Source organism: Pleurodeles waltl, chromosome 7 (genome assembly GCF_031143425.1).
Source record: "Pleurodeles waltl isolate 20211129_DDA chromosome 7, aPleWal1.hap1.20221129, whole genome shotgun sequence".
In the NCBI taxonomy this organism is placed as follows: domain Eukaryota; kingdom Metazoa; phylum Chordata; class Amphibia; order Caudata; family Salamandridae; genus Pleurodeles; species Pleurodeles waltl.
The window spans coordinates 1,546,489,104-1,546,513,245 of record NC_090446.1 but is presented as its reverse complement, the minus strand read 5'-3'; the positions used below and the strand labels follow the sequence as shown (position 1 = coordinate 1,546,513,245).

General features: G+C 46.0%; 1 protein-coding gene across 3 annotated transcripts in view; it reads left to right on the top strand.

Annotated features, from left to right (window-relative positions):
• Positions 1 to 24,142, top strand: part of LOC138246679 (carcinoembryonic antigen-related cell adhesion molecule 4-like) — a 228,503-nt gene that overhangs the window by 177,058 nt on the left and 27,303 nt on the right. For all 3 annotated transcript variants that reach the window (XM_069201443.1, XM_069201441.1, XM_069201442.1), the window contains one exon: positions 5,621 to 5,776. In XM_069201443.1, coding sequence (XP_069057544.1) covers positions 5,707 to 5,776 — 70 coding nt within the window. In that variant the 5' untranslated portion in view covers positions 5,621 to 5,706. The remainder of the gene's footprint in view (positions 1 to 5,620; positions 5,777 to 24,142) is intronic.

Genomic DNA, 24,142 nt, shown 5'->3' with positions numbered 1-24,142 from the left:
AGGTATGTGTGTTTAACAATGCATGCTGGGCAGACAGGAAGTGGTCAGCATGCTGGGAAGAAGAGAGACAAGTATAAAGTACCCCAAGTGTAAGGGTTCGGTTTGATCCAGGAACATCGGTAAGTGGTTGGCAGGTAAAGGACATGCAAGAAAAATGTTAAGCGCAAACAGCGCTGATGCGGCCATGCCTGAACCCCCTCGGGGTCTCAGGCTCTGCCGCTTCTGCCTTTACGGCAGAACTTGAAATAGGGCAAGCGGCGAGTGCCGCGACCCCTAGACCGGCTCCCTGGAGCCTCCATGGCTCCCGCCCGGGCCGCGGCAACCCCCGCGACCTGAGCGTCGGCCGCGGCGCTCTCCGCGACCCGGGCGCCGGCCATGGCAGAATAAACGTGCCGCGGTAACCGGAGCCCGCGGCCGCGGGGAGCGACGCGGCATAACAGTATGCCCCCGAGGCCCCGGGTTTGTGAGGGAAGAGCCGAAAAAAGCGGCGGAGCAAAAGAGGAGCATGGACTGAAGAGGCATCCTCCCAAGAACACTCACTCAAAGGGTATCCCTTCCAATGAATAAGGTATTGGAGGCGCCCATGGAAAAACCGAGAGTCACAGACCTCCTGAACTTCGTACTCAGGCACATTGTCAACCAACAGAGGAGGGGGACAGGGGAACTGCCTATGAAAAAGATCAGGACGGTAAGGTTTCAATTGCGAGACATGAAATACCGGGTGGATCTTCCATGTCCGAGGTAGGCGAAGACGCACAGACACTGGGTTGATTTTTTTTAGAATTAGAAAGGGACCATAAAAGCGTGGTTTGAATTTGTTTTGGGTGAGTCGGAGAGGTAGGAATCTAGAGGAGAGCCAGACCTTATCATGGACCTGATATAGAGGAGCCGCACAGCGTCTCCTATCTGCTATCTTCTTCATGCGGGACTTGGAGGACACAAGGTTGGAATGGATAATTTGTTGTATACCCCGTAGCTGTCGAACGTAGGAGGAGATGGCGGGAAGATTGGAGTTGTCTCTCAGGGGAGTTGGGAAGGCCCTGGGATGGAAACCGTAAGAGCCATAGAAAGGAGAGACCTTAGAGGCACTGTGTAGAGAGTTGTTATAGGAGAATTCTGCAAGCGGTAAGTAGGGAGCCCAATTACTTTGTGTAGCGTTACAGAAGCAACGTAAGTACTGTTCAAGTCCCTGATTGAGTCGTTCCGTTTGTCCATTGGTTTGTGGGTGGAACCCGGATGATAAGGCCACCTGGATCTCCAAGGTCTTGCAGAATTGTTCCAGAATCGGGAGATATATTGAGGACCCCTGTCCGATATAATAACTTGGGGTAACCCATGTAGCCTGAAGATTTCTTGAGTAGAGATCTGACCTAACTCCTTTGCCGTTGGTAACTTTCTCAAGGCCGTGAAGTGGGCCATCTTGGTGAAGGAGTCCACAGTTACCATTATGACGTGGTTTCCCATTGAGGAAGGTAATGCGCACATAAAATCGGTGGATATGGTATGCCATGGGCCTGGGGGAACAGGTAATGGGCGAAGTAACCCCACAGGTCTGGTTCGGGGTGTCTTGGCTTGAGCACACGTAGGACAGGATAACACATATGCCTCAGTGTCAGCCTTGAGAGTTGGCCACCAGAAAGAGCGAAGCAAAAGATCTTGAGTGGCTTTCATTCCTCGATGACCTGCGATAGGGGAATCATGGCACATGCGTAAAGCTTCGATTTGCACTGCTTTAGTGGGTAAAAACAGGGCCTTATCACGATAATAATAGTCATGATCTGTGTGCAGCTGCGGACGTAACTTTTTCAGTTCTGTTTCGTGTAGACGGGCATATTCGGACTTGACTTGATCTAAAAAAGTCTGTGCTACCCCTATGATTTTATTGTTGTCAAATAAGTTTTGAACCGCGGAATCACCGCACCCAGGGTAACGTCGGGACAGGGCATCCGCTAGGATGTTCTGAGAACCAGGGATGTAGGTGATATAGAAGTCATATTGGCTGAAGAAGAAGGCCCATCGAGCCTGCCGGCTATTTTGGCACTGAAAATTTCTTAAGCACTGTAGATTTCTGTGATCGGTCCGGGCTTCAAAGGGTTCTTTTGATCCCATCAAAAAGTGTCTCCATTCGGTGCACGCGACTTTTAAGGCAAGTAATTCGCGTTCTAGCACGGAATAGTTTCGCTCAGAATCAGATAGAATGTGTGATAGATAAAATACAGGGTGTTCTAGGTCATCATCGTCTTGTTTTTGTAACAAGGCAGCCCCAATGGCTCTTTCTGAGGCGTCTGTGACAACAATGAATTGCTTGCTGGTGTCTGGGTGTCGAAGAATAGGGGCTTGAATAAAGGCTTTCTTTAAGTCCTGAAAGGCTGACTCAGCGCCTGGTGTCCAACAAAACCCTTTCTTTAGATGTTCCTTTTTGAGGGTTTGAGTAATGAAACTGGTTCTCTGGGCAAAGTCTGCTATGAACTGTCGGTAGAAGTTGGCTAGCCCCAGAAAACATTGTGTCTCCTTGATGGAAGAAGGAGATGGCCAATTCAATATAGCCTGTACTTTGTCTGAGTCCATGGCAACTCCGGTCTGGTTTATACAGTATCCCAGGTATTTTACTTATATCTGATCAAACTCGCACAGTCCAATAAGGCCAAAGTTCTTTCTTCCCGGCCATCAGTTAAATGGAGGGTAACTGGTAAGAGAAAAAGAGCAGTTCCTTCCTCCCTGGAAGAGCAAATAGAAGGTATATCACGATATCCCGTCCTCACCCTTCTTACTGAGGACGGGAGTTGGCGTTTCCCAAGGGCTTGGTTGGACGAATGGGGCAAGCGCGAATTAGGTGACCAGCTGCACCACAATATAGACAAAGCCCCTTCCTTCGTCTATGTTCCCTTTCACTGGCGGATAAAGGTCTGCGAGCTGTGTCAATCTGCATGGGCTCTTCCTCGGTATTCCCTTTGGATTCAGGACGGACTTCCTCGGTACGATGGGCGAAGGGACGAGATGGTACTGAGTGAGAAGGCAAACGACTCTTCTTTTTCTCCATTCTTCGTTCATTCAACCGATATTCTATCGTTAGTGCCTGGTCCATCAATCTTTTGAGTTTTTCTATTCTGGCAGAATGCACTAGTTCATCCTTGATGTCCTCTCTGAGACCTCTACGGAAGAGTGTCACCAAGGTATGTTCCACCCAGGTTGTTTCTGCTGCTAATTGTCTGAAACGGGTGATGTATTGTAATACATCTTGACTCCCTTGTTGGACTTCGCAAAGAGCCTCTTCTGCTGACGCCTCGAGTCCAGGGCGTTCAAACATCTGTTTAAAAGTAGTGATAAAGGTGGAATAATTAGATAGACAGGGATCGTTTCTGGTTACTAGAGGTGTGGCCCAAACCAAGGCTGGCCCTGATAAGGCACTAATCAAATACCCCACCTTGGTCTTATCTTGGACAAATTGCGAGGGGCGAAAGGCAAAGTACACCGTCAAGGCGTCCAGGAATTCGGTCTCAGGCTCTGCCGCTTCTGCCTTTACGGCAGAACTTGAAATAGGGCAAGCGGCGAGTGCCGCGACCCCTAGACCGGCTCCCTGGAGCCTCCATGGCTCCCGCCCGGGCCGCGGCAACCCCCGCGACCTGAGCGTCGGCCGCGGGGCTCTCCGCGACCCGGGCGCCGGCCACGCCAGAATAAACGTGCCGCGCCGCGGTAACCGGAGCCCGCGGCCGCGGGGAGCGTCGCGGCATAACAAATAAGTGATAACTGGACCTGGCACAAGGTGTAAGTACCTCTGGTACCCACTAGAAGCCAGGCCAGCCTCCTACACGCATGCACCACGTTGCATGGTGCAAGTGCTACAACTGTGGTAATCAAGGTGGTCCTTAGTCTCTTTGGCATTTTAACTATTTTTAAAGAGTTACAGTGAAAAGTTTCATTTTTGTTATTGTCCACATTCCATCCTTACTCTGTGATCAAACACAGAAGATTGAATAAAGCAGGAGAAAATATTTGATAAAAGATGAAAGAACGTATAATTGTGATTTTTAGATCTTTAGAGCTTCTGGCCAATACCAGCTCATGAATACGCCACAGCGAAACAGGAAACGTATGAAGATGCGCACAGAACAAGACATGCCACTGGATGATGCACTTCCTCTAGGGCGCCACAACGTTGGATGTGGTAGCTCTTTTCGCTAAGCTGAATCCCCCTGGGAACCAATCACAGTGCAGCAAGCACTCTTTTTTTCCTGCTACCCAACAATTTCTGCCCAATAAAATCATGTACTCCCGGCTCCCAGCATGTGGGTCAAGCCAAAGCCCCTTCCCTGGTGATTACCACAATCGTCTGGCGACAGTTGCTCTGTTGATTCAGACCATAACAAACCTGCCATCTTCACTCTTCCAATTTAGCCGACTGTTTACCTTTTCCTCCCGTCACTGGTGAGGCATCCTTCAGGGCACTTGAAGCCCCATGTAAGATCTATCAACCTAATTAAATATTCACATAATTACAGTGACCGTGTAAGCAGTTTCAATGTAAGTTGAAGCATTTGTGCTCCTGAAAAGTGATTGGATGAATCCTACCTGACCTGTCGGCTCTCTCAGATACTCTCTAGATTTAGAAACTAAAAGCCTGTCGGCTCTCTCAGATACTCAGATAGATTAAGAAATTAAAAGTATTTTGACTTTCTCACATACACTCTAGATTTACTATTGCTTGGAGTGCCCCCCATCAACACCCATGGAACCAGATGGAATCTGACGCAGTCCCAGATTTACTAGTCTGGGAATGTGTCAGATTCCTAAGCCACCTCAGAGGTGACGTAAGAGTGAAGCAACAGGGAAAAATATCTGTATTTATATATTTATCTTTATTTTTTCCCGTTTTTTTCCACTTTCCATGTGTGCTACATACTGCAGGACGGAGAGGAAGAGGAAAAAACATTTTGCAATCGTTTTTGTGCAGGACGCAGATGCAGGACCTCAGAAAAACAATCATCCTACACTGCAGGGGTCTTTGCACCATGGTGCAAGGGTGCTGCATTGGCATATGGGAGCAATTTGTGCACCAGGGCAGGGGGAGATGAAAGAAATGTGCCATACCTGGTAGATGCAGCACATTTCTGCCCTTTCCTCGTGAACAGGGTGGCACAGCAAGGAGCTTGTCAATGAGGCCCTAAAAGCCTGTCACCTCTCTCACATACCTTCTAGATTTAGAAATTAAAAGCAATGAATTTCAGCTTGAGAACATAACTGATTTCTGAAAAAACTGACTAAGGACCACACATTAGGAATACTACATTACATGCAAGATTTTTTTAATATTTAAAGCTACTTCTAAAAAAATCTATGGACATATTATCACGGACAAGAGAGCATCACGATTTGCAGAATTCAAATGTGTTAAATGTATTTAAAAATAAGTACTTTCTTTTGTCAATAAATAGCACATGTTTTTAGTGTAGCAAATCCTTGTGCAGAGACCTTTCAAACAAAAAGAATAAAAATATTAAAAATATTTCAATGATCATTTAAATAAATATTGGAGCATAGATTTTCTTTAAAACTCAGTTTCTCCATTTAATAGTTGGATGATGCAGTTTATACATCACTTAACCCTGTGCTTGGTTTGCAGAATTCCAAATTCCTGATCTGATCGTCTTTCACTGAATATCGCGATAACCCATCCCGGACCAATCCCAGCACAGCTTCTGAACCGATATGGAGAGCATCTTCCAAAGTCGTCCATCTTACACACTGGGACTAAAAACCTGGTGCTGTTTCCTCACAGGTGAGTGGATGTGAACTTCGCATGAGGAGCAGGTGAAGAGTAGAATAAATGAGCATTGACAGTCAGAGCTAATGAGACATGTACATGGACTGCACCAAAGCTCCTCTGCGGTGACGCAGGGCGCTATAGATCATTGACACTTTCTGTGCCCATCATGAACGTCCATGATAACTCACCGGCGTCAACTTGAAATTTTGCAAGTTAATTTTCTCTGATAATATTTTGAAGTAGATTTTGTAAGTGCTCAGCTTCCCAAGCCACTTGCTCTGCTCCCAGCTCACTCTAAGAAGCCCAGGGACTGTCCAACATGGGTTATCTTTTTATCCCAGCCTCAAAGGCAACCCAGGATTATCAAAGGTGAGAGGGCAGGTGCTCTTCTACCCTAGATAGTGGTCAGGCCATCTCAATAGAATCTTAGCATCCCAAGCTGCCTACTTCAGGAAGATGTGGAGAAGTAGTCCAACTAGTAGTCCAGCTACAGGTCTCACAAGTGCAATCAAGATACAAATGTCCAGCAACAGTTGTCAGTTTTTACAAGTACACACAACTTTAATAAAACCTAAAGACTATAAATATATTTACAAGAAATATAGTGGTGGAATGGTAAAACACACTTGCAGCATGATACACAACAAAGGTAAGGACAGCTAATGCATTAATAAAATAGCGCCTAAATAGAAACACAATATCTATTTATGATCACAAAGCGTAGATACTCCAAAAAACTGAGAACATTTACAAAATACACAATGTAAGAAAATAGGATACTGGTTGGGATGGGTAGAATCCCCACTCAGGCAATAACCACAGTCGGTGTCAGGGTGAACCACAAAGGTCACCAAATTAAACTCTGCTTAAACCTCTGGTACTTTGGTTCAAAAAGTGTCAGGATTAACTTAGAGGCAATGTATAAATTATATATACAACGCACAAACAGTATAAAGTGAAAACACAGCACAAGAATAATCACAAACCAAATTAGAAAAATAGAAAACAAAGTTTAATAAATAAAATGACACCAAAAACAGGAAATGCTGGATACATGTGCATAGGGAATCGCAAATAGGAATACCGTATTCAGAGTGGCAATGTTAAGGGAATCAAACATTTCTGAATCCTTGAAATGGGACTGCAATGCCTTTCATACATCGTGGAAGGCTATTTTGCATTCGCAAACAGTGAAATTTACCAATTAGCACTGTTTTGTGATATTGGGGTCTCTTGGGTATCATAAAAAGGAAAGAACTAATCTTCACGATGAAGAGTGGTGGACTGCTGACTGACCCACAGTAAGAGTGAGCAACAAAATCTCCCAAAAGTCCCTTGCTTTCTCCAGCAGCATGTAGGCCCGCTGGTTGATGGACTTCCACACAAACAGCATGGTCAACAAATAGCAAAGCAATAAAAGCAGGTGCTGGGAAGGAGTACGCATGCACATGGCAGAGTCACCCCCATCATTTGTATAAGTAGTCTCTTAAGGCGGCCTTCCTCGGATCCCTGATGATGGGCGACTGTGGCTCCTAGGCACTATTTTGACATCTTTCTGCTTACTGCACTGGCTGGTGGCCCCCACAGACGCAAGCTCAGCTGCAGGGCAGGTCAGCAGACCTTCAGCATGGCCTTCACTCTTGCTTCCAATCAAAGGGAAATGGGAAGTCCTCGGGTCCATGCTCTGGAAGCACCAAGAGCAGCAGGTGCAAGCAGGTCCATGTCCAAAGAGATGTTTGATAAGCAGGACGGAAGTTCCAGATAATCACACATCCTGGCAATGGGCAGTTGTCCACAGCCAATCCAGCAATTTGTATTTCTCAAAGTAAAACAGAAGGCTTGGAGCCCACAATGGTCTTCAGAAATGGGTACCCACACCTTTCTTCTCAGAATAAAAATGGTGATGTACATCTTGCCAGCCAACACTCACCTGCAGAGGCCTGCTATGACAGGGAAGCTTGTGTATTACCCCTAAAAGGGGTCCTGACATAACCCAGAGGGAAAGAAGTGGGGAATGGCCCTCCTGTGGTTGTCCTTTGATGCTGCATACATCCAGTGTCTTACCAAGATGAAGATGTTTGCTACCAGCCAGGAACCCTAGCGACAGGTGCCCACGAGTGATCTTAAGTGATTTCACGTATGCACCAGTACTGAGATGTCTATTAATTACAACAAAATTTATGAAAACGTTCAAAATTCAAAAGGCGCCCCGAGCTTCCCTAAGCCATAGGCTGGGCATGAGGGGGCCACTAGCATCACCCCTGGAAGAGGCTACCACTCCCAAGGAATCTGTAATGTTTGGTACCAGCAAGGAAGGGACTGATCATAGGGATTTCAGTGGCACAACTCTCGACTGTAAAGGGTAAGATCAGAGGAAGGGGTTACAGTTCCTTGGCCTCCAATCCATGCGTTTTATGTCTTTGTTAATGCATTTTATGTCTTTTTTTGAAGTGTTCTCTCCTCCAATGTAATATGAATATGTAAAAAAAAGTTTCTGGTGCCTCCCTTGGAAAAACATTCATGGGATCCCCACCCTCCAAGGGCTTATTAATTAGAGGGGAGGGAGGCCATGTGCCTCTCCTCTCAGCGCCTTTTCAGGCCCTGGGGACCCCATTCCCCAGAGCAGTTTATTTCAAAGAAAGGGAAGGGTTTCCTTGTATAATTAATGGTCTTTAAAAGGAGGAACAGCAGAAATAATATTTTTTAATAGTTGGATGGATTTCATTATCAGCCAGCAGTGATTGAGGAGACAAACTGATGTATCCAGTATGTAAATGCATCCAAATTTATTTGCATTTATTTGGGGAGTGTGCTCTGACAACAACCAAGGATTGTATTCAGTTTTGTAGATGAATTCATGTATGTGTAAGTTGCGCACATCATGATAACCTTTGTATGTTTTTTGTATTTTTGGAACTCATTTAAAGTGGCAATCCTGTTTATATTGATGCCGCTAGTCCTTTCTTTGTGTTTAAAGCGCTACAGTGAGGAAAAGGACGTGGATTGGACATGGAAAAGATGTATAAACTTGATTAAAATGATGTGTTTTAAAAAAAATATATGTTTATTGAGAAGTACATGACAGCGCGTGAGCGCGCGCTGATTGTCACAGCGCCTCCACCAGCGCGATCGGAAGAGAAATGATGACGTGGGGGAGGCCGAGAGAGGCTTCAAAGGGAAGGAAAGTTATTCCCTTCCCTTTGAAGTCTCTCTCTGCGTTTTGGCAGCCGGAATGATAGCAATCCGGCTGTCAAAACGCCCACTAGACACCAGGGATGTGTTTTTAAAAATTAAATGGACATAAGGGAGCAACGCCTTGGGCAAGGGTCGCTCCCAGGGGGGGCATTTTTTTTTAAGGCCTTTTCTGCCCCCCCTGGGGGCAGATCGGCCTATTATTAGGCCGATTTGCCCCCGGGGGGGGCAGAAACCTCTAGGCACCAGGGATAATTTTTTTTTTTTTTTTTAGAGGTGGGGAGCAACCCCTTAGGTAAGGGTCGCTCCCATATGGGGCAAATTATATTTAGGCCATTTCTGCCCCCCTTGGGGGCAGATTGGCCTATTTTTATGAGGCCAATCTGCCCCCAAGGGGGACAGAAACCACTAGACACCAGGGAGTTTTTTCTTTTTTTTTGTGAATTTCACGTAAGGGGAGCGATCCCTTAGGCAAGGGTCGTTCCCCAGGGGGGCAGATCAGCCTATTTTAATTAGGCCGATCTGCCCCCAAGGGGGGCATAAACCACTAGGCACCGGGGATTTTGTTGTTGTTGTTCTTTTACAGATGGGGAGCGTCCCCTTAGGCAAGGGTCGCTCCCCTGGAGGGACAAATTGTATTTAGGCCATTTCTGCCCGCTTTAGGGGCAGATCGGCCGATTTTAGGTCAATCTGCCCCCAAGGGGGGCAGAGACCACTAGGCACCAGGGATATTTTTTTTTGCGCCGTCAGGCAAGGGGGGGCGACCCCATAGGCAAGGGTCACTCCCCGGGGGGTGGCACATATATTTTAAACCATTTCTGCCCCCCCTGGGGGCAGATCAGCCTATTTTTATCAGGCCGTTCTCCCCCTGGGGGGGCAGAAACCTTTAGGCGCCAGGGCTAATTTTTTTTGTTTTGTTTTGTTTTTTGTTTGTTTGTTTTTTGAGATGGGGAGCGATCCCTTAGGCAAGGGTCGCTCCCCTGGAGGGGCAAATTGTATTTAGGCCAATTCTGCCCGCTTTGGGGGCAGATCAGACGATTTTAGGTCAATCTGCCCCCAAGGGGTGCAGAAACCACTAGGCACCAGGGATCTTTTTTTTTGCGCCGTCACGCAAGGGGAGCGACCCCGTAGGCAAGGGTCGCTCTCCGGGGGGAATGGGGGGAGCAAATTTATTTTAGGCCATTTCTGCCGCACCTGGGGGCAGATCGGCCTATTGTTATTAGACGATCTGCCCCCTGGGGGGCAGAAACCTCTAGGCGCCAGGGCTAAATTTTTTTTTTTGTTTGTTTTTTTTGTTTGTTTTTTAGAGATGGGGAGCGACCCCTTAGGCAAGGGTCGCTCCCCTGGAGGGGCAAATTGTATTTAGACCACTTCTGCCCCCCTTGGGGGCAGATCGGATGATTTTAGGTCAATCTGCACCCAAGGGGGGCAGAAACCACTAGGCACTGGGGATCTTTTTTTTTTGCGTCGTCACCCCCCTGGGGCCGGCTGAGCTAGAGACCAAAATCCACAGGTAGGCCCTTTGCAAAAAACACCTCTGTTTTCCGTGAAAAAATGTGATGTGTCCACGTTGTGCTTTGGCTCATTTCCTTTCGTGGGCGCTAGGCCCACCCACACAAGTGAGGTACCATTTTTATCGGGAGACTTGGGGGAACGCTGGGTGGAAGGACATTTGTGGCTCCTCTCAGATTCCAGAACTTTCTGTCACCGAAATGAGAGGAAAAAGTGTTTTTTTGGCCAAATATTTAGATTTGCAAAGGATTCTGGGTAACAGAACCTGGTCAGAGCCCCACAAGTCACCCCATCTTGGATTCCCCTAGGTGTATAGTTTTCATAAATGTGCTGGTTTGCTATGTTTCCCCAGGTGCCGGCTGAGCTAGAGGCCAAAATCTACAGGTAGGCACTGTTTTCTGTGAAAAAATGTGATGTGTCCATGTTGTGTTTTGGGGCATTTACTTTCGTGGGCGCTAGGCTTACCCACACAAGTGAGGTACCATTTTTATCGGGAGACTTGGGGGAACACTGGGAGGAAGGAAATTTGTGGCTCCTCTCAGATTCCAGAACTTTCTGTCACCGAAATGTGAGGAAAATGTGTTTTTTTAGCCAAATTTTGAGGTTTGCAAAGGATTCTGGGTAACAGAACCTGGTCAGAGCCCCACAAGTCACCCCATCTTGGATTCCCCTAGGTCTCTAGTTTTCAAAAATGCACAGGTTTGGTAGGTTTCCATAGGTGCCGGCTAGGCTAGGGGCCAAAATCTACAGGTAGGTACTTTCCAAAAAACACCTCTGTTTTCTGTAAAAAAATTGGGATGTGTCCACGTTGTGTTTTGGGCCATTTCCTTTCGTGGGCGCTAGGCCTACCCACACAAGTGAGGTACCATTTTTATCAGGAGACTTGGGGGAACGCTGGGTGGAAGGAAATTTGTGGCTCCTCTCAGATTCTAGAACTTTCTGTCACCGAAATGTGAGGAAAATGTGTTTTTTAGCCAAATTTTGAGGTTTGCAAAGGATTCTGGGTAACAGAACCTGGTCGGAGCCCCACAAGTCACCCCATCTTGGATTCCCCTAGGTCTCTAGTTTTAAAAAATGCACAGGTTTGGTAGGTTTCCCTAGGTGCCGGCTAGGCTAGGGGCCAAAATCTACAGGTAGGCACTTTCCAAAGAACACCTCTGTTTTCTGTAAAAAAATTGGAATGTGTCCACGTTGTGTTTTGGGCCATTTTCTTTCATGGGCGCTAGGCCTACCCACACAAGTGAGGTACCATTTTTATCAGGAGACTTGGGGGAACGCTGGGTGGAAGGAAATTTGTGGCTCCTCTCAGATTACAGAACTTTCTGTCACCGAAATGTGAGGAAAATGTGTTTTTTAGCCCCATTTTGAGGTTTGCAAAGGATTCTGGGTAACAGAACCTGGTCAGAGCCCCACAAGTCACCCCATCTTGGATTCCCCTAGGTCTCTAGTTTTCATAAATGTGCTGGTTTGGTAGGTTTCCCTAGGTGCCGGCTGAGCTAGGGGCCAAAATCTACAGGTAGGCACTTTGCAAAAAATACCTCTGTTTTCTGTCAAAAAATGGGATGTGTCCACGTTGTGTTTTGGGGAATTTCCAGTCGCGGGCGCTAGGCCTACCAACACAAGTGAGGTATCATTTTTATCGGGAGACTTGGGGGAACATAGAATAGCAAAACAAGTGCTATTGCCCCTTGTCTTTCCCTACATTTTTTCCTTCCAAATATAAGAGAGTGTGTAAAAAAGACGTCTATTTGAGAAATGCCCTGTAATTCACCCCAGAATTCAGAGATGTGCAAATAACTACTGCTCCTCAACACCTTATCTCGTGCCCATTTTGGAAATACAAAGGTTTTCTTGATAGCTATTTTTTACTCTTTATATTTCAGCAAATGAATTGCTGTATACCCGGTATAGAATGAAAACCCAAGGCAGGGTGCAGGTCATTTATTGGCTCTGGGTACCTAGAGTTCTTGATGAACCTACAAGCCCTATATATCCCCGCAACCAGAAGAGTCCATCAGACGTAAGGGTATATTGCTTTACAAAATCTGACATTGCAGGAAAAAGTTACAGAGTAAAACGTAGAGAATAATTGCAGATTTTTACACCTCAATTTCAATATTTTTTTATTCAGTTATTTTCTGTAGGAAACTCTTGTAGGATCTACACAAATTACCCCTTGCTGAATTCAGAATTTTGTGTACTTTTCAGACATTTTTCGGTTTCTGGGATCCAGCATTGGTTTCATGCCCATTTCTGTCACTGACTGGAAGGAGGCTGAAAGCACAAAAAATCGTAAAAATGGGGTTTGTCCCAGTAAAATGGCAAAATTGTGTTGAAAAATTTAGTTTTCTGATTCAAGTCTTCCTGTTCCTGAAAGCTGGTTAGCTGGTGATTTTAGCACCACAAACCCTTGTTGATGCCATTTTCAGGGAAAAAAATACAAGCCTTCTTCTGCAGCCCCTTTTTCCAATTTTTTTGAAAAAAATGAAATTTTCACTGTATTTTGGCTAATTTCTTGGCCTCCTTCTGGGGAACCCACAAAGTCTGGGTACCTCTAGAATCCCTAGGATGTTTGAAAAAAAGGAGGTAAATTTGGGGCGTGGGTAGAGTATGTGAACAAAACGTTATGAGGGCCTAAGCGCGAACTGCCCCAAATAGCCAAAAAAAGGCTCGGCACAGGAGGGGGAAAAGGCCTGGCAGCGAAGGGGTTAATAAGGATAGGAGACAAGGAAGGAGAAAACATTTAAGTATGAATATTAATAGAATATGTATTAGCTAGAAAGGGATTTCAAATTTGGATGAAAATCCCAATATTATCTTGCAAACTGTGAAACAGCTTTTCATATGATGCCATGTTATACATTTCAATAAGCCAGTCATCATGTGTAGGGTATTGTGGTGTTCTCCCATGTCGTAATATACATATTTGTGCTGCAGTGAGTGCGATAGCCATCAATCGTCTTGTATGGGTTGTTAGATTTGGGAGATCAGTAACATCATGTAATATAACTAATTTTTCTGTTAAAGGAATGGACACATGGATAGCTCTGTGTAGAGAGGAAGTTATAGAAGACCAGTATTCCGTCAAAACTGGACATCGAAATAAAATGTGTAGGATATTACAGTCCTCATGAGGACACCTCCAACAGGTAGAATGGTGTAGTAAACCTGCTGCCTTGAGTTTTTGTGTATGCCGTATCGTCCTCCTGCTTCCTCACTCTCCGCATGCTCCAAAAGATCTTCCGCTGGATCCCCGCCGACACCAGAAAAACTGTGACCCACGCCCTCGTCACAAGCCGCCTGGACTATGGAAACTCCCTATATGCAGGAACCACCGCAAAACTCCAGAAACGTCTTCAGCGAATACAAAACGCCTCTGCTCGCCTCATCCTCGACATACCCCGCAACAGCCACATCTCCGGAAACCTGAAACACCTGCACTGGCTACCTGTCAACAAAAGGATCACCTTCAGGCTCCTCACCCACGCACACAAAGCCCTCCACAACAAGGGACCCGAATACCTCAACCGTTGCCTCAGTTTCTACACGCCCACCCGTCAACTTCGCTCTGCCAACCTCGCACTCGCCGCCGTCCCTCGCATCCGCCGCACAACAGCAGATGGGAAATCCTTCTACTACCTGGCGGCCAAGACATGGAACTCCCTCCCCGCCAACCTCAGGACCACCCAGGACCACCTCACATTCCGGAGGCAGCTCAAGACCTGGCTCTTCAAGCAGCAGTAACCCCCTCCCCCTAGCGCCTTGAGACCCTCACGAGTGAGTAGCGCGCTTTATAAATATTATTGATTTGATTTGTGGTGAGTAGTACCAATTATGATGAATTTTGTAAAAAATAAATTTCATTCTTGCCTCTCTGATTTCTTTATCCATGTTCATAAAAAACATCCGTCCAGTCCTCATTGGAATTCTCTACAAATACGTAACACTTGCCATTTGATGTGGAGTTGTGCTAGTAATGGTGATGAGTGTAGTTTATGCACTATGAGATTATAAAATCCAGAGACCGCTCCTTTCAATTTCCCCCAAGTTTTTAAGTATTGTAAGAATGGAGAATCCTCAGGTATCCACGGAAATGGTCCTAGTCTTCTAAGTAGAGCTTGTTTCAATTGTAAGTATTTCTTCTTTTGAGAGCTAGGGTTTTGAAATTCTATCTGAAGCCTCGTAAAGGTTTTAAGATTGCCTTCTAAAGTGAATAAATGATCCAACATTAGAATACCTGCTCTCTCCCATGTATTACAGGAAATTGTCTGTTTCCCAATTCTTATATCAGCGTTATGCCATATGGGAGCATTATTATGTAGCCTTGGATTACTCTTAAAGAGTTTGTGGGAGTGTATCCAAATCTTAAGCATAGACTGAATATTAGGGTTAGAAGTTTGTAAAGCAGCCGATTTATGAGAATAAAACATTTGCAAACCTGAAGATGCCGGTAAAAATTGCCTTTCAATAAGAACCCTTAGTGGGGGGGTCATCCTGTATTGGCCAAAGATAAACCAATTGAGATAAATGGAGGGCTGTATAGTAATGTTCAATGCTTGGTAAACTAAGGCCACCAGATCGCCTGTGAGCAGTCAGTTTGGAGAGCTTGAGTCTAGGTCTCAGAGATCCCCAAATAAAGGTTTTAATACCTTCGTCAATGTCTTGCAATATTGATATTTTAACTGTCAAAGGTAGCATACCTAAAACATAAGTGAAACAAGCCACTATAATCATTTTCACTGCCTGGACTCTACTCCAAAAATAGAGGTTAAGATGGGACCATTTTTCATATTCTGACTTCGTTTTAGCAATGAGTGGATCTAAGTTATCTTGAATCGTACGTTCTAAACCAGTGTTGATATAAATACCTAGATACTTCAGGTGATCTGCTTTCCATTGAGAATTGTAGCCTTAGATAGCTGCTTTTGTTGTGCCCCGGGACAATGGGAGAGCTTCACTCTTATTCCAATTGACTTTCTATCCAGAAAAGTTTGAGAAGCAAAAAATAGTAGACATGAGTGCCGAGAGTGAAGTAGTGTAGGAAAGTACCATCTTGCCCGTCATGTTACCCCCATTTTTACTTGTGTGTCAGTTTGTTTTTGCCTGTGTCACTGGGATCCTGCTAGCCAGGACCCCAGTGCTCATAAGTGTGCCTGAATGTGTTACCTGTGTTATGACTAACTGTCTCACTGAGGCTCTGCTATCCAGAACCTCAGTGGTTATGCTCTCTCATTTCTTTCCAAATTGTCACTAACAGGCTAGTGACCAATTTCAACAATTTACATTGGCATACTGGAACACCCTTATAATTCCCTAGTATATGGTACTGAGGTACCCAGGGTATTGGGGTTCCAGGTGATCCCTATGGGCTGCAGCATTTCTTTTGCCACCCATAGGGAGCTCAGACAATTCTTACACAGGCCTGCCACTGCAGCCTGAGTGAAATAACGTCCACGTTATTTCACAGCCATTTTTCACTGCACATAAATAACTTATAAGTCACCTAAACAGGACATTGTGGACTATGTACTTGGCCTAAGGCCAAGGCTGAAAACCTTCAGGCCAGCCAGGAGCTTGTGATGCTATTAATTGTGTTTGACCAATGACTTTGTGTTTCACCACTGCGCATATTAGTTGCTCAATGTTCATCAGTAGCACATTATATGTTTTGTTCAGTTTAGCTGCCTATTGGCTTTAACATGGAGTTAACCATTACATTTTGTATTCAGCTCAGCTGCCTATTGGCTTTGACATGATATTAGACATTACATTTTGTATTTGGATTTATAAAGTGCGCTATTCACCCATTAGGGTCTCAATGCACTGGGGGGGGGGGGGAGCTACTGGTCAAAAAGCCAAGTCTTGAGGCATTTCCTGAATGAGAGGAGGTCTTGGGTCAGGCGGAGGTGGAGAGGTAGGGTGTTCCAGGTCTTGGCTGCTAGGTGAGATAAGGATCTTCCTCTGGCGGTGGTGCGGCGAATGCGGGGGATGTAGGCGAGGGCAAGGTTGGCGGAGCGAAGGTTGCGGGTGGGGGTGTGGAAGGTGAGTCTGTCGTTGAGGTAGGCAGGACCTGTGTTGTGGAGGGCTTTGTGTGCGTGGATGAGGATTTTGAAGGTGATCCTCTTTGATACTGGTAACCAGTGCAGGTTTCTGAGGTTGGGTTAGATGTGGTCGCGGCGTGGGATGTCTAGAATGAGGCGGGCGGACGCGTTCTGGATTCTTTGCAGCTTTGTTTGGAGTTGGATTGTTATTCCTGCATATAGGGTGTTTCTGTAGTCCAATCGACTGCTGACCAAGGCGTGGGTGACTGTTTTCCTGATTTCAACGGGAATCCACTTGAAGATTTTGCAGAGCAAGCAGAGGGTGTTGTAGGAGGAAGAGGAGATCGCATTGACCTGCTGAGTCATGCCGAGTGTGGAATCCAAGATGAAGCCCAGGTTGCGTGTGTGGGTGGTGGGTGAGGGTGCGGATCCTAGGGAGATGGCCCACCAGGAGTCGTTCCAAGCTGAGAGGTTGGGGCCGAAGATGAGTATTTCTGTTTTGTCTGTGTTTAACTTGAGGTGGCTTGATTCCATCCAGCTGGCGATGGCGTGGAGTCCGTTGTGGAGGTTGTCCTTTGCTGTTGTGGGGTCTTTAATGAGGGAGATGATCAGCTGGGTATCGTCTGCGTAGGATACTATGTTGATGTGGTATGTTCGTGCGATGTTGGCGAGGGGGGCCACGTAGACGTTGAAAAGTGTCGGGCTGAGTGAAGATCCTTGGGGGACACCACAGGTGATTCCAGAGGCTTCTGACAGGAATGGCGGGAGGAGGACTCTCTGGGTTCTGCCCCTGAGAAATGACGAGATCCAATACAGTGCTTTGTTGCGGACCCTTGTGCGGAGAGTCTGATGACATACCGTGTCGAAGGCTCCGGAGAGGTCCAGGAAGATGAGTGCTGCTGTTTCTCCAAGGTGCCCCCACATTGTTCAGGGCAATTTCACCGGATTTTGTGAGTGCGGGACACCATTACACGCATGCACTACATATAGGTCAATACCTATATGTAGCTTCACAATGGTAACTCCGAATATGGCCATGTAACATGTCTAAGATCATGGAATTGTCCCCCCATGCCAAATCTGGTATTGGGGTGCCAATCCCATGCATCCCTGGGGCTCTAGCATAGACCCCTGGTACTGCCAAACTAGCTCTCTGGGGTTTTTCTCTGCAGCTACCGCTGCTGTCACCCCACAGACAGGTTTCTGCCCTCTTGGGGTCTGGGCAGCCTAGTCCCAGGAAGGCAGAACAAAGGGTTTCCTCTGAGAGAGGGTGTTACACCCTCTCCCTTTGGAAATAGGTGTTAAGGGCCTGAGAGGAGTAGCCTCTCCTGGCCTCTGGGAATGCTTTGAAGGGCACAGATGGTGCCCTCCTTGCACAAACCAGTCTACACCGGTTTAGGGATCCGCCAGCCCCTGCTCTGGCACGAAACTGGACAAAGGAAAGGGGAGTGACCACTCCCCTGTCCATTACCACCCCAGGCGTAGTGCCCTGAGCTCCTCCAGTGTGTCCCAGACCTCTGCCATCTTGAATGCAGAGGTGTGAGGGCACAATGGAGGCCTCTGAGTGGCCAGTGCCAGCGGGTGACGTCAGAGACCCCTTGTAGGAGACTGGCCTGGCTTATAGTGGGTACCTTGTGGTACTTACACCTTGTGCCAGGTCCAGTTATCCCATATTAGTAGAATAGAGGTGTTTCTAGCAGCTTAGGCTGTTAGAGGTAGCTATGGCAAAGCAGCTTAGGCTGAACTAGGAGACATGCAAAGCTCCTACTATACCACTTATATCATATAGCACAATATCATAAGAAAACACAATACTCAGAGTTACTAAAAATAAAGGTACTTTATTTTAGTGACAATATGCCAAACGTATTTCAGAGGATACCCTTACTTAGGACGTAAGTAATATACACAAACTATATGTACACAAACCCAAAACAGGTAAGTAACAGTAAGAAAAGTAGTGCAAACAATGTAGAATCACAATAGGATGCAATAGGTAGACATAGGCCTAGGGGCAACACAAATCATATACTCCAAAAGTGGAATGCGAATCACAAATGGACCCCAGGCCTATGGGAGATTGTAGAGGGTCGCTGGGACTGTGAGAAAACAGTAAGGGTGTCTAAAATACCCCACCCCAAGACCCTGAAAAGTAGGAGTAAAGTTACCCTGCTACCCCAGAAAGACACAATAGTCGTGTTAGGGGATTCTGCAAGAACCACAAGCACCAGCAAAACACTGAAGATGGATTCCTGGACCTGAGGACCTGTAAAGGAAGGGGGCTAAGTCCAAGAGTCACAAAAGTGTCCAGGGGGGGCAGGAGCGCACTAAACCCCAGATGAAGGTGCAAAAGGGCTGCCCCCGGGTGGAAGAAGCCGAAGATTCTGCAACAACAAAAAGGGCTAGGAACTTCTCCTTTGGATGGAAGATGTCCCACGGCGTGCTGGAGGTTGCAGTGTTTCCAGGCAGAAATACTGCAAACAAGCCTTGCTAGCTGCAAGAGTCGCTGTTGAGGATTTAGGGGGGGCTGCTGGGGTCCAGGAAGCACCAGGATGTCACCCCTTGGAGGAGGAGACAGAGGGGGCGCTCAGCAACTCAGAGAGCCCCCACAGAAGCAGGCAGCACCCGCAGAAGTACCGGAGCAGGCACTTAGAAGATCTAAGGACAGTGGTCGACTCAGAATCACAAAGGAGGAACCCACGACGTCGGAGTCCAACTCAGCGAGTTGGCCAATGCAGGAGGGAGTGCTGGGGACCCAGGCTAGGCTGTGCACAAAGGAAGTCCTGGAAAAGTGCACAGAAGCCGGAGCAGCTGCAAATCACGCAGTACACAGGTTTGCTGTCTGGCATGGGGAGGCAAGGACTTACTTCCACCAACATTGGACAGAAGGGCCACTGAACTGTGGGAGACACTTGGACCCAGCTCCTGTGTTCCAGGGACCACGCTCGTCAGGATGAGAGGGGACCCAGAGGACTGGTGATGCAGAAGTTTGGTGCCTGCGTTAGAAGGGGGAAGATTCTGTCGACCCACAGGAGATTTCTTCTTGGCTTCCAGTGGAGGGTGAAGGCAGACAGCCCTCAGAGCATGCACCACCAGGAAACAGTCGAGAAAGCCGTCAGGATGAGGCGCTACAATGTTGCTGGTAGTCATCTTGCTATTTTGTTTCGGTTTTGCAGGCGTCTTGGAGCAGTCAGCCGTCGATCCTTGGCAGAAGTCGAAGAGGGAAGTGCAGAGGAACTCTGGTGAGCTCTTGCATTCGTTATCTGAGGAATAGCCCAGAGGAGAGACCCTAAATAGCCAGAAAAGGAGGTTTGGCTACTAAGAAAGGAGGCTTGGCTACTGAAAGAGGTGAGCACCTATCAGGAGGGGTCTCTGACGTCACCTGCTGACACTGGCCACTCAGAGCAGTCCATTGTGCCCCAACACCTCTGAATCCAAGATGCCAGAGTTCTGGGACACACTGGAGGAGCTGGGAGGTACTGGTCAGGAGAGTGGTTACTCCCCTTTCCTTTGTCCAGTTTTGCACCAGAGCAGGGCTGTGGGATCCCTGAACCGGTGTAGACTGGCTTATGCAGAGATGGGCACCATCTGTGCCCATCAAAGCATTTCCAGAGGCTGGGGGAGGCTACTACTCCCCAGCCCTTTATACCTATTTCCAAAGGGAGAGGGTGTAACACCCTCTCTCAGAGGAAATCCTTTGTTCTGCGTTCCTGGGACTGGGCTGCCCAGACCCCAGGGGGGCAGAAACCTGTCTGAGGGGTTGGCAGGAGCAGTAGCTGCAGTGGAGACCCCGGAAAGGCAGTTTGGCAGTACCCGGGTTCTGTGCTCGAGACCCGAGGATGCATGGAATTGTCCCCCCCCAATACCAGAATGGTATTGGGGTGACAATGCCATGATCCTAGACATGTTACATGGACATGTTCGGAGTTACCATTGTGACGCTACACATAGGTAGTGACCTATGTGTAGTGCATGCGTGTAATGGTGTCCCTGCACTCACAAAGTCCGGGGAATTTGCCCTGAACAATGTGGGTACTTATAAACCACAGAGGGTAACCCAAAAATCCGATCGGGCTGGGTAGAAGATAATCATTACATACAACAATGCCCTAAGGGGGAAAGATCGACAAATTAATTATATATCATAAAACAACATAGGTGAAAACAAAAAAACGATTTATTCATATAAATATATACATTCATTTATTTACTTATACATAAATATCAATTTAATATATTCATCCTATATGGACAACCCATCTAGTAAAACAACGCACCAAAGGACAGATAGGGGGTCATTTTGAACCTGGCGGTCCGAGACCGCCAGGGCTAAAAAGACGGAAGCACCGCCAACAGGCTGGCAGTGCTTCCAGCCCTATTATGACCGCGGCGGAAGAGCCGCGGTCGCACCGCGGGGGCCAGCGGTTTCCCGCCGTTTTAGCCCCGGTGGTGATAATCCGCCAGGGCAGCGCACCACTAGGAAGAGGCTGGCGCTAAGGGGTGTCCTGGGGCCTCTGCACTGCCCATGCCACTGGCATGGGTAGTGCAGGGACCCCCTAACAGGACCCCGGACAGCTTTTCACTGTCTGCATAGCAGACAGTGAAAAGCGCGACGGGTGCAACTGCACCCGTCGCACGCCCGCAACACCGCCGGCTCCATTAGGAGCCGGCTCCTATGTTGCGGCCTCATCCAAGTTTGCGCCCGCCGGCCCAGCGGGAATGTCATAATTTCGCCAAGGTCGTAATGACACCCATAGTGTGAGAAAAAGTTCTTGTGATAGATAGAAAGAAGAATACATATTCCAATGAATCAAAAACCTATACAAAAAACATTAAAAACAGTTGGTTGGTTCTTTTCTGTTTGCTGCATTAACTCCATTCCAAATCCTCAGAGAGTCTAAATCAATTCCTTTAATCCTCCAAAGATCCTCTGCAGAAACCAATCCAGACTATGATATATCCATCGACGTTTCAACCCCTCTCTACCTTGGGCCATATCCTAGCTCCACAATGGGTCTTCTTCAGGACTAGTACGATGGGAGTCACTAAAACACCATAACAACTCAATCAAAAACCATCACTTATATTCTAACCACCTATGCTGTCTAACGAATTTGATCAAAACTTACCTTAAATATTTCCTCAGGCTTCTTCACTTCTTTTACTTGTCTACTTATGAGGAGATCATATCTAAAATAATAAACCACATTACACCATTTACCATCACAAAAACAACCCAGTCTATCATATTGTAACCCTTCCAAATGAAACCAACAAGAAAATCACCTACTCACCTAATTTTAAAATATCATTCCTCCTCATATACCAGGTTACCAATCAATTCCAAAGCACTCTAAAAAAATTAGCCAAACACAACACATTATCACATACCACTCACTAAGTACCAATATCAATCACAAAACATTAATATAACATCCTCACATTCCCTCACTTGTTAATACCACTCAATAAATATTCATAGCATATCCTCTTTCTATATTTCTTACAATAATCACTAAAAACGTATGATACAATTACCAAACATCCCATTCCTGCACTTCCCATATTAATAAATTATCAATCACAACATATCCTGTTGCACTCCAAGGTAACAAGCCTCTCCATATTGCTCCCCATGTGCAGACAAGCAAGCCCTCATATTATAACTATATATCCTGCTTTCTGTTAACATCCAATAACTTCTCAAAACAATTCCCAAAAATCTCACAAAACTTATACATCTCCTTCTTATACCAAACCACATTTTACCTTCATTCACGTGTGAGCCTTCAGAAGACTGAGCGTTCACAAAGCAAACCGCAGCCTTTTATAATCACCCTTTTATAATCACCTGGGTTTACTGCTGGACCTGACAAATTGGTCCCAGCTGCCAACTAGCAATGAAGATAATTCCATCAATTAAGAAGAGCCCAACTTAAATAAAAATATATGTGCCACTTAGAACAGAAGCAATCCGTTGTTAAAGCAATTCTAAACATTCAACCGGCGGTAGCCGAGGATTGTAAACTAAGCCTTCAGATCTCAGCCCCTTTTGTTACACAGAGCCCTCAATATTTCACCCGCTTCATTAGGCATATTCAGTTTCCTACCAGAGCCAGGTTTCAATACAAATATGTGCTCCACTTAAACCAGCAGCAACCCATTGTTAAAGAAACTGTAAACATTAAACCCACGGCCCCCGAGGAATGTCGAGGGATGTGAACAGGGTCTTTAGAACTCGTGTCACTTATACAAAGCCTTCAGTGCTCGGCACGCTCAAGTGCACACTTTCAGCTGCCAGCCGAAAACAATCCATCATTCTGGCAGCACCATCAAATGCTCTCTGCTGAAGAAAATGTAAGCAGCACCTCGGTGCCCAAGATAAGGGAAACCAAATGCCATCATGTATGTGTCTTATCCCTTGATGGCTTTATTAATCACTTTGTAACTAGAAACCAAAGCAGTCCGGCCCAGCAGCAGCCTCCAACAGAGGGAAAGAAAACAACTCATTCTCGCTAAACTTCAAAACTACCACCAAAATGCATATTGACAGCAGAGGAAGCCATCCTCCCATCAGTGTAAAAACACACACAATACCTTATATCCTATTAACTTAACAAAATACCAACAATACTTATAACCTTTATAGAATAAATAGGGGCCAACTAAAAACATGACTAGACAATAATGCCACTGCCACCACATGTAAACCAAGCAAAAAGCCTAAATAACTGAACTATATTAAACAAATGATAACTAATCCCTTCCACAATTAAGGGCACAGTACAGCAACCTGATTACAGACCAAGCTGCATCTTTATTACCGAAACAGAAAAGCCAATCAATGAACCAAACTACGCATTTCAGAATTCAAAAATGTCTAATTTATTACCAAGGTATTTAAATTATTACCCTGTACGAAACCAAAAATATAAACCATCTAAAAAGGGGAATTCAACCAGTCGCCAAATTCGCAGTTTGTCTAGAGATTCCCTCATACTCATTCAAGCCATTCTCTACCGAGTTTAAAGAATTAATCCATTTACATTCTCTTAGATTCAGGGCCCGTGTTAGATCCCCTCCTCAAAAATTGTGATAAACTTTCTCAATCACCGTCCAACGTAAAGAGTCAATGGGATGATTTAACGCAGCAAAGTGTTCCACTAAAGGTGCCCCTAATGTTTTGCACCTAATGCGACTGCAGTGTTTCAAAATCCGTGCCTTAACCTTTTGTTTCGTCTGCCCCACATAAAGCAATTCACACGGACATTTGATGATGTCAATTACATTACTGCTATTACAATTGGTGTGCTCTTTCAAAACTAGAGAAACATTCTGATAATTGAACACCTTCATTTCCATACATTGTGAACACGCTTTGCATGATCCCCATTTATAATGGCCCACAATCCTTGGTAAATTTAACATAGAACTCAAAGACGGTTGTGTGGGTTCGGTTAGTAAGGAACTAACCACCCAATCCTTGACATTTCTACCCCTCTTAAAGGCATACATCGGTAAATCATTAGTCTCAAGATCATCCGCAATAATATTCCAGTAGCCATTGATAATGTTTTTAATATCTCAACTTCTTGTACAAAATGTGGTAACACAAATCAATCTGTTAGTCTCA